Raw genomic sequence first — 15,240 nt, forward strand, 5'->3', positions numbered from 1 at the left:
AACTGAACAAACAGAAACTAAATTCTGGATGAAAAACTGAGCTAGATATTCTCAAAGAAGAACAGGATCAGGCAACACTTAAGAAGCATTCCAATGTGTTTATCCATGTGTACCAAATCAGACTCTAAGAAACAAATTATCTCTACCATGACCACACCTGAATGTTCTGATTACAAGCCAATTTGTTGCATAAGGCAAAAACATTTTATCTCTAGGACTTCCATTCATTAAGATGTATTTGATTTTCTTCCAGTTAAATTATCATTTAAATCCCTTTTTCATTTGGGTATAATTCTGTTTAACTTCATTTTGTTCATTTGCAGGATTATGTTTGTTTTTACTGTGTGTCTTGTAATCATTGAGCCTCAGTATTAATATCTTGCTGTTTTGCAAACTGAATTAAAGAAATATTCAGAAATTAAAACTGGCATAATCTTTTGTTAAAGCAGAAACAACCTGCACAGAGTAAAAGAGCATCCAATGCATTATGGAATGCATCTTGAAACCAATATAATTTGTCTTGAGTTAAACGCTAAAAATAGTATGAACTCATGTTTTGGCCATGTCTGAAAACAGGACCATTGGAAATGGGATGTTGGTCTTGTACAGCTCTAGCTTAGGCTCTGATTGTAAATTCTGGCCTCACAGTTTGTAGTGGCTTAAATGTGAACATTTACTCCAGAGAGCTAATATTCAAGGAGTGGATGTGGAAGTGAATTCAATTATCAGGCTCCAAACCTCAAGATTTAATGAAAAGCAATTATACTTTCCTGGTTGTCACAGCACCTGCAGTTTTCCTGACTGATCACTGTTTTCAAAACAATTGTTTTGTGTTATGTGTTGAATTTCTATCCAATTTCTACCACCAAATCAATAACATTTCAACTTTTCTTGTCTTTAGGCATGGATTTTGCTTTTATACTGAAGGATCTTTCATCCTGAAAGCTGGCAGCCACGTAGGAAACAGGATCCAGAGCATCACTGAGAGAACGGCTGTAATAGAGGGCAAAAATAAGGTATGATTCCTAGGAGCAGATAACCTTTCTGTGTGACAGCATGTGTGGAAAAGGCACTGTAAGATGCTATCAAGGTAACAGAGAAGAAGCCAGCATTTTTATATTGTTTGGTTTTGAGGACCTGCATACATGCAGATAAGTTTCATACTTGGTATTTATCTGCTGAGTATTTTTTTTCTGGTGGCTGTCATGTAAAAGTAAGTGACATGCCAAGAGAGTGTATCAGTGGGATTCTCTATATCTGCTCTCTTATTCATGGTCTGAAGTATCTTGGGGTACCTCAGAAGCACGGGGCAGGGTTCCAGGCCATCTTTGCCTCATTTTGTGAAATTGCACAATTTCATGTTTTTTCTCCTATGAGAATTAAACTATTTACACTCATTAGCCAACTTATTCACAGATGTGGTCCTAGTTGATTAGATGGCCATGTCTTTTTTGGAATAAATTCTAAAAAGCCAAAAGAATCCAGATTATGGAAGCAAAGTTTAAGAGAAGTCTCAGTCAGAGACAGCAAGATGGGATTTATCCTAGCAGTGTTAGCCATCTGAAGTTAGGTGTTAGGCCAAGCCAAGCATCCTTTTATGGGTCATGGGGACATGCAGGTGATTCTGAAGGGTGTGTGGGCCTGTAGTCCATTGGTGTCTAATGTGGAAGAGAAAGTCCATGAGATTTACTTGCCAAGGGCTAAGGAGGCTTGTCCATCAGTTAAAGCCTCAAATCAAGGATACCCTAGAGCAACTGCACTTCCCTGGGGTAGACATGAGACTGATTTGGTATGGTTGGGCAGCCTGTGCTACCGAGTAGCTCAGGCATCATAACACTGTCACAGAGTCTGTTTTTACAGGCTAGTTTTGTTTGTGGCTGTAATAGCTAAAGAGATTATAAATTTTAAAGCCTATCTTACTCTAGGCCTTCAAGTTTTAATGACACCAAAATGCCTTTTGTAATTCTAAGGGCACTGGGGTTAAAGGTCTCTTTTCCATGATGGCTGCCTTCAGTTTCCTGCATATGAAAATGGGTATAAACTGTAGTTATTCTCATGTCAAGGCCCTTTCACACACCAGAATAAATAGGGTTTTACATGCAGCCAAGAATCAGATCTGGGACTGCATTTTCTCCGGCTGTTTTATTATTTAGAAAGTATCACAGGTGTCCATGGCAGCATTCCAGCGCGTGGGAACAGGCTGGATCCCAGGGAGGCATTTGCTCTATTTAGCTGTCCAGCTCTACGTGCCTAAAGATCAAGGCAAAGATGGGAGCAAACAGTTTCCTAGGGTACTCTATCATAGGAAAGCACATGAAAAATGAAACATAAGGAGGGATTTGAAGGAGGAAAGGGAAACCATTTCAGGCACAGGAAGACACAGTCCTGTGGGGGGAATGATGATCCATTCCACAGGGGGAATGACGATCAAGATGATAAGAATCAATTCTTTTCCAGCAGTCGTATAGCAGTGCTATGGGTGCAGTCCTGCCTGTTCACAGGGTGCAGAAGGAGCTGTCTAATAATCAGATCTCATTCTTCTTGTGTACCATGCATTTTGGAGACAGCAGAAGAGGAGTGGCTAAAATATCAAAGCAACTTCCAGTCAACAGCAAATAAATTCCTCCCTGGAGGAAGATGCTAATAATGGGTCCTTGCGGTAGAACTGCAAGTCTTTGGCAACCAGCCCTTTTTAAAAATGTGCCCAGAAATTAACCAAGAAATGGTCCTTGCACGGAAGGATTTGCAGTGAAATTTATTGGTCCTCCCTTGTATTCTTTGTCTTTTTGCTCTTTAGTTGAACTAAAAAAGGTCTACCTTGCTTTGCTTTACTCCTCCTGGTCCCTATGGGGAGGGGGAGGTTAGTGAAACAATCTCTGTACTCAGCTTTTTCACAGCTTTTCTAAAGTTTCTCTATTTCTGCTGCTCTTCCGTAGCTTTTCAAGCACAGCTGGACTGCTTTGTAAGTAAAAAAATGCTCTCTAAGCCCAGGCTCCTGGCCAAGCTGAGAGCTGCACGATTAGTGCACACACAGCTGCTCTAGAGCATCCAGGATTGTTCTTTTAAATCCACGGGAGTCTATGGTTTTTCACTCTTCGCAGCCCAAGACTGACCCTCGGCGCCCCTGAGCAAACTCAAAGAGACAGCTCAGACAGAGCCCTTGCCCATCTGCAGGGATATTGTCAGAGTGCTAATAGCACTGAGCTCACTGAATGCAGCACATCATCACAAGTGTCTGTCTCTGACAGACTGCTACTGTGAGCAGTTCTGTTCCTGCAAGCAGCTGTGAACAGCTCTCTGAGGCACTTCCACAGCGGTGGTGCCCTGCTAAATAAACAGTGTGTCTACCCCACTTCCACATCCCAACACAGCAAGAGTGGTAAAAACAATCTCAGAGCTCAATGGAAACAACAAAGATGCAGGGGACAAAGAGGTAGGAAATGAATGAAGAAACTCAGAAAGTTTCACATTTGGGTTAGCATGAAAGGAGAAATGCGTGTGGTCACAGGATGAGATTATTATAAGCAAGGGAAGAGATGAACAAGGAATGATCAACAGGTTTCTTTAGCAATGAAGGTAGCTGTTTTCACCTTCCTAAAGACATTGTGCCAGTTCCACATGTTTCCTGTATGTGCAACATCTAAGTGCTTCTAGTTTGGCTCTTTGCTGTGGTAGGTTGTTTGTTTGTCTGTGGTTATCAAGGTAGCCACAAGTATATTTTAAAGTTAGCAAAACCTCAAGCCCTGTGCCTGTGCAGTTAAAGTAGTGCAGGAAGCCTGCACTACGTGATTCTTTGGTGACAGAGAAACCCTGACAACAGTGTTTTAGTAACATTTCCGCTAAAGCCTCTCCAAGCAGACGTTGAGAAACTTGAGTGGTACAATGGAAGAACTTCGTAACTTAAGCCATAATACTTAATCATAAGTCACCTCTTGAAGTGATTTGATTCCCCCACCCAATGCTTTGATTCTCGTTTTGTTGGACATTTCAGTGACTTCCTACAAAGTTGCGCTATTCTTAGGCCTGTCATGTAAACAGCTCACAGACACTCTGCTGTTACTCAGCTGACTAGCACCCATCACTTCTCAGTGCTCCCCTTAAAGCTGACTGCTGTGTCTGACTGAGGGCTAACACTGATTACTACCCTTTGCACGGTCAGTGTTCATTAGAGTGTCAGTCAGTGAATGACCTGCAATAATAAGGTACAGAGAGCTGGTGTGTTCGTTGTGCCCCTGAGTACAACTGGTAGTGGTGCACGTATTCAGTGTGCTCTGTCCCGGGTGTGCAGGCTCACACTGGCTTATCAGCAGCTTTGAAGGCACTTGGTACTCCTGCCACAGGGCTACAAGGGGCAGAGTTCTGTAGAAGTCAGCAAGGGTCCTGGGTGTGCAGCATGTGCAGAAGACCACTAAGAAGGCAAGTTGAGATGAGGGAAAGCAAAAAGTGTGGGCCAAGAAGAAAGGATTATAAATCCAAGGGAAGGAGACAGTAGACATGAGGGCAATTGAGTACAAGGAAAAGTTGGAGAGAGTGAGACAAAACCCTTTGTTTTTTGGGAACTAACCTACTGAGAACCTGAAGTGGAACAGAATGTTCCTGACTGCCTCATTCCTCTGCTGCTAGCATATGTTGGGACTACCATGGACCAATAGCAGGTACCACAAAAGCTGTGTCTGTGTCACAGGGTATGCCTCCAGGTATGGTGTGTAAAGGGTAGTAATGCATGGAATTGGAGCTTACCATGCATATAGGTGTGTGTCTGTGTGTGTGTAAAAGTATATATATGTCTATGTCTATGTATATATATATATATATATATATATATAAAACTTTGTTTTCCACTGCACAAATACTAAACTGACACAGGTTTTTAGTGGATCCAACACTTGTGAATGACAAAGCCACTTGACTTCATGGAAAAAGGAAGGTAATGGCCCTGTATCATGATTCTGGAAGGCAAAATTTAGACTCACCGGTTTGGCTTGCAAAGATGGGTCAGTCTGACTGGTGGTAGTATTAAGAAGTGTAACCCTCCAAAGTGGAGTGCTAAATAGTCAGAAAAGCCAATCCTTCCTGGATTGGTAAGACTGATAAGTGTAATCACACAAAATAAAAGGGTTCCATCTCTCCTGCATCTTCTATGCCAAGCCCTAAACATCTACCTCTCTTCTGAGTTCCCATCTTACTGATGAGAGGGAGAAGCATGAGCTGTGTCTGTTCTCAGTCCTGACACATGCCAGCTGTCTGGCCAGTACATCTGTGCAGATTGGCCATCTGGAACCCAAAGAGGAAGAGAAAGCTGTTTAGCTCACTACAGCAGCATTTTGATCTTTCTCCTCCACCAGACAGCTGGTTTTCATTAAATGTGTGAGATCTCATGAGCTTTGAGTTGTCAATAAGTCTTGGATGAAACTGGACAATAGATTCAGAAATTACTGAACATGTGGGGGTGGAGAGGATACTGGCAGACAGATGGAAAGGCTGGCAGACAGATGAACATAAGGACGGTATGATCTTCCTCAGAACCCAGGCTAAAGATAGCAGTGGGAGCCCCACTTTCCTCTCTTCAGCACATTGTAACTTCTCCTGGAGCCTTCCCGAGTGCTACTAGAATTGCTGTCAACACTTTCAAGTGAATCTTTGGGAGGTACCAGCAAAGCCAAGCCCTTGATGAGATTAAAACCAGCAGAGCTTGGGGCTTGCTGCTGCTGAGCTGCAGGACAGCACAGGATGCAGAGGTAAAACACAGCTCTGCTTGATAGACAGCAGCAACTCATAGAGATTTTTCTGCCTGACCCCAGGGGGAAAGTGGGTGCTGTCCCATCCACTCATGTCCTCCTGTTGAAGATATTTTGGTGTTTCTCCCATGCTGGTCCTGAAGGTGAAACGTGTTGACCAGATGTTTTGCACTGATGCTCCTTGCCAACATGTGAGGCACGCAGATCGTATGTCTTTGGCACAAGCAGACCAATCCAGCAGTGCCCTACCAATGTTTAGAATGGATCTTCCTAAATTATATTCCTTTAGACAAAGATAATGCCAAGGGCATAAAGAGAGCATATTTTCATTTATTTCCTTTCTTTTTTTTAATCAATAGTTCTTCTTAAAAGCATAACTAGAAGGGAATCGGCAATAACTGACAGACTTGCACTAACCTGCTCTATGTTGAAAGGGCAGTGTTTTGCTTTTTAAATACGTGGGCTGTTTCAAGAAGTCAGGGCAGCAATCTCTGAACAGAGCAAGTTCATGCCAGCATCTTAAGAGGCCTTCTGGGAGTCACATAAGAGCCAGGTTGCCAAATATTTTCTGAAAACTTATTTTCCTTCTCTGCCATCAGCTGGAGCATTGGGAATCCTCTATCTCAGCTACTTTGAGAAGAGAGAAATTCAAGCAGACCCTCCAGGGGAAAGACCAGCCCACTGTGGCTCCAACAGCAATGATCTTGTCAGCTGCTTTGTATTCTCTTTGCCTCCACAGTCTTTTCCTCCACAAACAAATCTGAGAATTCCTCTTCCATCTCCTAGGATTTCTGCCTTATGCCTTTTTTATTTGCCCAGCAAAGCAGCAGCAGTATGGGACTCACTTCCCAAGCCCCTGGCTTTGAGATGAGCCTGTGACATGGTGCTTCAGCAGAGATGATGGGAGTAAAAAAAAAAAGGGGATAAAAGGCCAAAACTTTGGTGGTAAATGGAGGTTGTGGAGAGATGATGCTGAAGATATTCACCATGCCACCATGCCAGGAGGGATTTGCCTGCTCTGTCTGATCATGCCAACTCAATTTAGACTTTCTCTATATAACGTAGCTGCAAATCCAGTGACTGAAACTCCCTGTTGTGATGCCAGATGATACAAGATAGCAAAAACTTTTGCTTCTTTTGCAGTAATAGCTGTACAGAGGGACCATGCTGCACAAACTGATCTCAAACAGCCATAGTTTCTCCATAAACAATATGCCAGGCTTAGTTTTATACACACTGCTTCTCTGGTGGGTTTTGGCTGGCATCCACAATGAAAAACACAGACTGCACCACTGGAGGGCTCACAAACTATTTAAAGAGATGTTATCTTATCCTTGTGACTAATTTATAAGCTAAAAGATTTATACAGAGACATGTTGTCTCTTAAATATTCTGTTCTGTTGCAAAGTCAGTCTTGCTTCCTCCTAGACACTGTGGTTTTCTCTGCCTCAGTAGAGTAAACATACCAGTGTGTGCTCTCTAGCACTAAGGCCTCCTGTGTTCACAGCATTTAATTCCCTTGCCTTCCAAAGAGCCATTGCTTGCATGGGAGTTGCCTGTTGGAAGTGATCTTTAGTCCATGCTAAAGAAGTATTTGGGACAGTGTAAGTTGGTCAAAACCAAAATGCTGCTGGGGGAAACCTGGCAATTTAAATCACTGGGTTTCAATGCCAATGAATGTTCTTTCAGGCAATTTAATACACAAGAAAAGGCATTATCTGTAAGTCACTGCAGTCATACTCATTTAGCATAACTCTATGCACCATCCTCAGTGTGACAAAAGTAATAATCACATCACAGTGGGCTGAAGCAGTAAAACTCAAGGTAGTATGCACAATTTTCCATTAAAAAGTAATACCTAATGATAGAAGGATAAAATGCAGTCTGATACTTCCAAAAACTTTTCAAACCTTCGGAGTAGTTGTGGGAGGAATAGTCAGCATGTGTTTTTCAGGCTCAGAAATGCTCTGCCTCTGTGTATAATAAAGACAGGTGTCCTGGAGTCAGAGAGCAAGAGCTTCATTCTCCTTCACTGTGCATGTTAGGTCACAGTTGCTTCCTGGGCAAAGCTGCTGTGAGGTAACACCAACTAACAGAAAAAGGCTGGTTTTAGGTGTAAAGTCTGGCATGGCAGAAGCAGTTTTTAACCACCCACATTAGCCTTCTGTGGTAAACATTGTGGGACTTCTTTCTGGTCCGAGTTAGTGTTGAAAAAGCAGATGCAGGAATCCTGGTGCTGTACTCTGTGTCCACACTTAAAAAAATTATGTTTAGAGCCTGGAAGAAATTCAAAGAGAATGACAAAATATTGACAGGGCCAGGCACACCCTTTATAATTAGAAATTTGTAGAGGTCAGCCTACTGAATTTAGCAAAACAGGATGATTTTTCCCTAAGGGCTGTAATTATCTATCTGGTATTACAGATGCTCTTTAATCTCACAGAAGATCCAAAAAGGTAGTTTATAAAAATTGTAGCTAGAAATACTGTGTAGTATGTTAGCAGACAGGTAGTTGGCCACTGAGATAATTTCACAGGGTAGAGATGCTGTTAGCATTACTTGTAGTGAATTTACCAGAGTGAAGTCTTCTAAAACAAATAAGTCAAAACAAAATTATTTGCCTCAACAGTGTTTGCTTGAGTGCAGGAAAAGTAATAGACTCTCTGTACTGAAGAATGATTTTGGGAAACCAGAAGATCTATTTCGTTTAGGGGCTCCATAAGAGTTTGGGGATAGCTATACTTCTCCCAGGAGGAGACAAAAGCAGTGCAAATGTTCAGTCAGTGTTTATGTAAAAATGTAGATAACTGGTCCTTATTTATTACTGCCTCACCCTCTTGTGTTTGTTTCTGAACTCCAGTAATCAGGCAGACTTAAAAGAATGTATTAATTGCACAGAATTTATTTTTAGGATTTATAGAGACACCAAACAATTCCAAGCAGTGGAATTCTGAAGTCCCACAATTTCCGTTCATCACTGTCCCAGCTCTGCCCGTAACTCCAGCCAAACCATGTTTTACAGAACAACTAAAATGGCAACAGAAAGAAAGAAAATTAAGCTACCAAGTAGTAACTGGAAGCACGTTACACTGATAAAGTCCATGTCCGTGCCTCATGTCTCAGCTCCATAACAGAATGACACATCATTTGTTTCTGCATAGCTTTCCTCTTATGCTTAGTGCCCAAGCCACTAGACCATGGCTTCCCATCACCCTAAAAGTATAACTCTTATTATTACAGTGGTTTTTATGTTTCTAAGAGTACATTAGGTGTTTTTGGCCCCTGGCCTTTCAAGGTCTTATCTTTCAAGTCAAATAACTCTGAGAAAATATTTAGTGTGCTGGACCTCTTAAGATGGTAATAGAATATAACATAACAAAAAATGATATATTATCATATAGTAGAAATATTAAGTCGAGGAAAATAGTACAAAAGAAGATGAGTAAACATCTCTTTTGCCGCTGCTCTGTCTCACCTGACACGTATGTGGGAAAATGAAAGAAATCCAACAAGTTTAGTGCCAAGTTGAGCTACTTTTTTCCCCCAGGGTTATCCAAATGCCTGAGGCGTGTCTCACCTATTCCCTTTGCAGTCTGGCTCTCCTACAGGCTGCTTATCTCCTTGTGTGAAACACATTCTGTCGTGCTTCATGTCTTGTAGCTTACCATTACATCACCAGCGAGAGATAAGTCAATCTGAAAGACATGTTCAAAGATTTTTGGTCATGATGGCTTTGATGATATAAGGGTCACCCAAGGAGCTTGTTTCCTGTTATTCTTCTATCCTTTGCAAAACTGTGTATGGTAACATCTTCTTTAAATAGTCTCAGACATGCCCATTACTGAATGAATGGAAAGAGTGGATCATGGGACAGTCAATGGTGACTTAGGAAAAAGAGAAGAAAACCTTTAACTGAGTTCTTAAGCCAATGAGAACTAAGCCTCTTCTTTCTTTTGCAGACTGCTAGCACTCTTGTTGTAGCTGAAGCCAAATCGTCAGGAATCTACAGCTGTGTGGCATCCAACAAAGTGGGAAAATCTGAAAGAAATGTCAGTTTTATTGTAACAGGTAAGATCTACTCCTCTACAGAGTCAAACGTGTTTCCTGATCCTGGAGTTATAACTGTAGGTTGTTGTGGCTTTTTAATATGCCACTGTTTCAGAATTGCTGTAATGTGTAAGCTCATACCATGCTTTCGGGTGATGCTGGTAGGTTTCATAGCTTCTGGTCTGGATTTCTAGGGACGCTAAATTGGTGAATGACTCATTCCTCCCTCAAGCACCAAGCATCAAGCATGACAGAAATTACAAATACAGCAATGAGTAATACCCCATTTTGGTTCATCTCTGCAGTAATTTCGTGCATGAAATTTTAGTGTACTTTCACCCACCAGTAAGCCAGTTTCACATGTGACATTGAGGTGTCTACAGCCTCATTCTGTTGCCCACCAGGATATCTCACAACACAGAGCCTAGAGCAGTGCCAGTGTCTGCAGGCACCATGCTGCTAAAGATGTCTGGGGTACCTCTCACAGATCTCAGGGACAATGGCAACTCATGGGTGAAAAAGTGTCAGGATACAGACTACAGAGTTTTGTTTCCTTTTCTGAGAAAGACAGCCTGGAATGCCATTTGTGCCATGGCACTGAGAATTCCTCTGGTGTTATCTTCATGCATGAGTATGCTTTCTGTTATTTTTGCATTATGAGATGTGTTTGGAGTTTTCACAAACAAATGACTTAATGTTTTACTTCAGGAATTTCTGAAAAAAGCCCACAGTGTGGCTTTGGGAATAACTACTGCATTATTCAGCAACACAAAGTCTGCACATGCAATTACAAAGGATTTGTTTTCTGTCAAAAGTTTAGTTTTGTTTATAAAGCAGTAGTTTTATAAACTTAGGCTGTTGGCAATTTTCAGAGTAGATCATTAAAGAAATGTAATTCATTCAAAAAGATGAGAAAAAGCAAAAAGGCTAAAGTATTTAGATGCTTTGATCCCCAAATCATAATCTCTGGGGTTTTTATGTTGTCATTCTCTTGCTTATAATTCTAATGAGTAGTTTTAGTGAAACTCATTCTATTTCTATGCTGAGAGATATCAGAAGAGAATAGACACACTCTCACCAGATTTGATTAAAAAAAAAAAGAAAGGAAAGACTACTTCAAAAAAATGTTCTCCCTCCCAAACTCTGTGTTTTTAAAATGACAAGCTGAATCATAGAATACCAAGTTGAAAGGGGCCTCAGGATCATCTGGTCCGACCTGTCTTGGGAAAAGCACAGCATCCTGTCCAGATGGATCTTAAAAGTGTCCAAAGATGGGGAATCCACCACTTCCCTGGGGAGATTATTCCAATGACTGATTGTCCACATAGTAAAAATTTCTTCTTGTATCAAATCAGAATCTCCCCAGGAGTAACTTGTACCCATTACCCCTCATATTTTCCATTGTGCCCCGAAATAGGAGTCTCCATCTTCTTTGTAGCCACCCTTTAAATACTGGAACATGTTGATAAAGTCTCCCCTAAGCCTTTCCTCAAGGCTGAACAAACCCAGTTCTCTCAGCCTCTCCTCAAATGGCAGACTTTCCACTCCTTTGATCATCTTTGTGGCACCTCTCTGGACCCTTTCCAGACTTTCCACATCTGTTTTGTACAGAAGGGACCCAAACTGAATCCAATATTTTGGATATGGCCTGACAAGTTCTGAGTAGAGTGTAATGACTTTTTATCTCTGCTGGTGATCCCTTGCTATTACAACCCAGCAGCCTGTTGACTTTTTTTCACCACAGCCTGTTGACTTTTTTTCACCCTTTTCATTCATGCTGAGCTTGTTGTCCACCACAGGTCCCTTTCCACAGAGCTGGTCCCCAGCTGAGCAGATCTGTTGACCCAGATGTACTGGTTTTGTGCTTCCAGGAGAGTGCCCTTTCCTCTAACTGGTAAAAGAAGCTTGGGCACCAGTACCTTTCTCTGGCACCTCCAGGATTTTGTAGTCTTCCTTGAATCTGCCCAGATTCCATCTGGCTTCTATCCAGCTTGCGGTATCACTCCTGCCCACACAGAAGAGTAGCAATGAGCAGTAGTCAGTGCTCTCGACAAGTTGTGGCACTGTCTCACCAACCTTTCAGGCCTCAGCTACCAGAAGGCAGCATGACTCCATCATGCCAGCAGATGGGCACCCCTGCAAGCACTTGCCATTTCTTTTTTAGGTATCCACTGTTGTGCTTCTCATACAGTTTCACCTGGCAGGCTTCGTTTGTGGGTGCCTACAGCTGTTAAAGCTCCATGTCATAACACACTTTCACATTTAGAAAGTGCCACTTATGTATAAATATAGAAAATTGGTAAGAAGCATGAGAAGTATAAACAGATAAGTGACATACAGGCAGGCTGTTTGCTAAAGTACAGAAACAAGAAAAATGTCTCTGTGTTCTATTAATGGAAGTGACAAGAATATTTGCCACCTTGAAGATGACTCTTGTCCCCACTCTTAGTTTTGCTTTCATCCCTATCCTCACACTGTGTGTGTTTGAACAGAAAGATGAACACCACATAGTTCTCCATAAATTAACATGCCAATGATAGTTTCATCTTTGTGTGGGCACTTCACATGAAACTTTGAGAAGTCACTGAGAATCATTCACTGAGAATGCTGCTCTTTCAATGTGCAAGGGGCTGAATTTGGCCTTCTTTAACTCTTATTCCTCAGTTTTCACAATATAACATGGAAGATCCTGAAACCAAATGAAGCTGTACTTTGATGGACCTCATTCACCATATTCAAATATCCCTTTAAAAGTTTTGATGGTGGTTTCAAGTATTTTAGCACAGTGACATGAAGGATGTAGTTTTCCTATTTAGACCTAGCATTCTCAGATCTTAAATAAGGATGGAAGGAAATCCTTCTTCTTGATACTAAGGCTTGCACGAGAACATGCAAAATGTTATGACTTCCCTTTGAAGAATCTTATATTGGCTGGTGTTCAGAAAGAGGAGTGTCAGCTTTATTATGTCTTGGAATTTCTTAACATCTTGACTGGTGGCAAACATTCCTTATAGTGTAGTGGAGCTGAAATGCATTTGTCCTATGAGCTCCTGGAGCTGAGCACTACAGTTGTGTGACATGGAAAGTCCTGATCATCCTCTGGCACTCACTTGCATTGACTGAAAGCAGTGCAAACAATACTATTGTTTGGTCCCTACAAAAATCCAATTGTGCTCACCGTAATTCTCCTCCATCAGGCTGAGACCAAACTGCTGTGGCTGTGTTTCACATCAAGAAACAAATATGTCCAGAATGTGCTGAAAAATGCACTGAGGGAGTAAAAACCTGAGAGCCTCACATGCTGATGGATGTGAACAGGACACTGCTAAGTATTTCCTTCTGATGAGTCCAAAACCAATACTTCAGGGTTTGTGTGACAGCTTAGGGCTAGTTTATCTTATGTTGTTGAGTCTTCTGGCGCCATTTGAAGTCAGCCTGAGCCACACAAAAGTGTCTAAAAGTAAGAGAAGTGTCTAAGCAGGAGGGGATGATTCCTTGTAGGAAAAGGAGCTGCTGCCCTCTGTAAAAGGGACGCACCAGAAATGACTATAAAGAGCAGATGGAGACAAAGACTGTTCTGAACAGGGAGATCCCTTTCCTTGAAGGCAATCTCCCTCAGCCCTTGTCCTTGGGAAGAGAAAATGCATGTGCTGCAGTGCTGTGAAGGGTCTCTTTTTTTTGTGGACAGAAACCATTAGGAAGGTGGTGGAAGGCAGAACGTGTCCCAGCAGCACTAGTTTGGAGTTGACAAGTTCCACTCCTTCAGGGAACGGTAAACATAAGGAAATTACTGCCAATAGAGAGAACTTAGGAAGAACAAGCACTTTCTTTAGTTACTGTAAATATAATTTTATTTCTGGGCTTAAAGTGAAACCTGCCTATCTTTTCCTAGGATGTTTGAGAGTGGTGTACATGATTTTATACACTGTGCCTCAGGGTGTATGTATGACACAAAGACCATGGGCTTTGGAGTAGCCTTCCTGCGGCTTCTGTCAGATAAAGAGCACTTTTGGTGTACTGTCACTGACTTAGATCTAAAAGCAAATCATTGTTCAATACCCAAAAGTAGCTGTGAAACTTACATAAAGGCAATGTAGAAAGGTGATTTCTGAAACCTCTCCTTCTCACTGGTATGGAAGCAGTCTCTGTAACAACACCTTTATGCCAAATTTAATTGTATTAGCACCCTTTCCTCCAGCCTGCCCCTTTCCCTACATTTTGGGCTGTTTTGCTGGCACACAGCAGGCCCATGGGTGTGTTTGCAATTACAGAGGGTGAAACAGGAACAGCTCTGCCTTATCTCCCTGGTTTCCCAATGTCACTAAGCGCATTTTATTTTGAGATTCCTGATGGTGCTTGGCAAAGATAAACAAAATCTTCCATCAGGAAACCTGGGAGCTATTTCCACAGGAAGCTTCAAATCACTAAAGTAAATAAAACCCTTTTACATTATTCCCAGCCACGTTATTTAGCTAGCCTGAGCCTGTAACAATTGCTGAGATAGGTGTCATATATTAGGAGGCTCGTAGCCTTTAAACAAATGATTCTTTTGGAACCCTGTGCATTTTGCTGTTGTCCCTAGATTTATTCAGAAAATAGTCTTCACAGAAGGCACACTGAGGAAGAACTCCAGACCTGACAACATAAAAGTAGTTGTAACTGCGTTATACTGTTGGCATGCTATCCTTTTAAGCTAAAAATAGTTCACTTGCCTCAGTCCCCAGGGATCTTTAGTTTCATCTTAAGAGTTTTGCTTGGCTGTTCTTAGTTTTACTGAGTATTGGCATCTTCAAAAGCAAAAATTATCACTATTTCTAACCAATACCCTGGCTTTCACAACACACATCAGAACAATTTGAAATGTACTGTGAGTAAGATGCAGCACCTTCTTTCTTCCAAGTACTTACTCACATTCAAAATGTTGGCCATCTGATTGGTTTTAAGTGTGTTTGAATTTAATGTTTTTTAAGAAAATCAAGTATAGGATTCAGTTCATCTAACTTAAATCTTACAATTAGGTACCTAAGCCTAAGCTGATCATGTAGGATGTCTTCATAATTAAGCATGAGGGACCAGGATGTCTGGCATTTAACCCATCTTAAAGGGATGGTTTGCACCGCCCTCTGGAGAAGCCTGTGTCACCCCATGGACTGCAAACTTTTGCCCACATACAGAACACAAAACATCTATATATTCAAATAAATGTCTGCATTTTGGCAGCTGAGGCTGAATATGATGTATTCCATGTATGGAGGTGTTTCATCTTAATAGCTCTTCCAGTCAATATGTTCTTAATTGAGATTAGAATCTGGCACCACACACTCTTACATATCAAACAGGATCCTGATGGTTGTCACTCATAGATGAGTTCATGAAATTTGAAGTTTTTCTTATAGCTTTGTTTGCCAGAGAGATAAAAGTGGTGTCCCAATGGAATGTAAGTGGAACAATTTAA

The 15,240-nt window shown here is 41.5% G+C and overlaps 1 protein-coding gene across 1 annotated transcript in view; it reads left to right on the top strand.

The window, feature by feature from the left end:
• The window catches only part of FLT1 (fms related receptor tyrosine kinase 1), a 108,675-nt gene that overhangs the window by 50,651 nt on the left and 42,784 nt on the right, over positions 1 to 15,240 (top strand). Inside the window, 2 exon segments of the mRNA XM_036404076.2 lie at positions 902 to 1,016; positions 9,698 to 9,806. Of these exon segments, the coding sequence (XP_036259969.1) occupies positions 902 to 1,016; positions 9,698 to 9,806 (224 nt within the window).

The sequence above is a fragment of the Molothrus ater genome, chromosome 2, assembly GCF_012460135.2.
Source record: "Molothrus ater isolate BHLD 08-10-18 breed brown headed cowbird chromosome 2, BPBGC_Mater_1.1, whole genome shotgun sequence".
NCBI lineage: Eukaryota > Metazoa > Chordata > Aves > Passeriformes > Icteridae > Molothrus > Molothrus ater.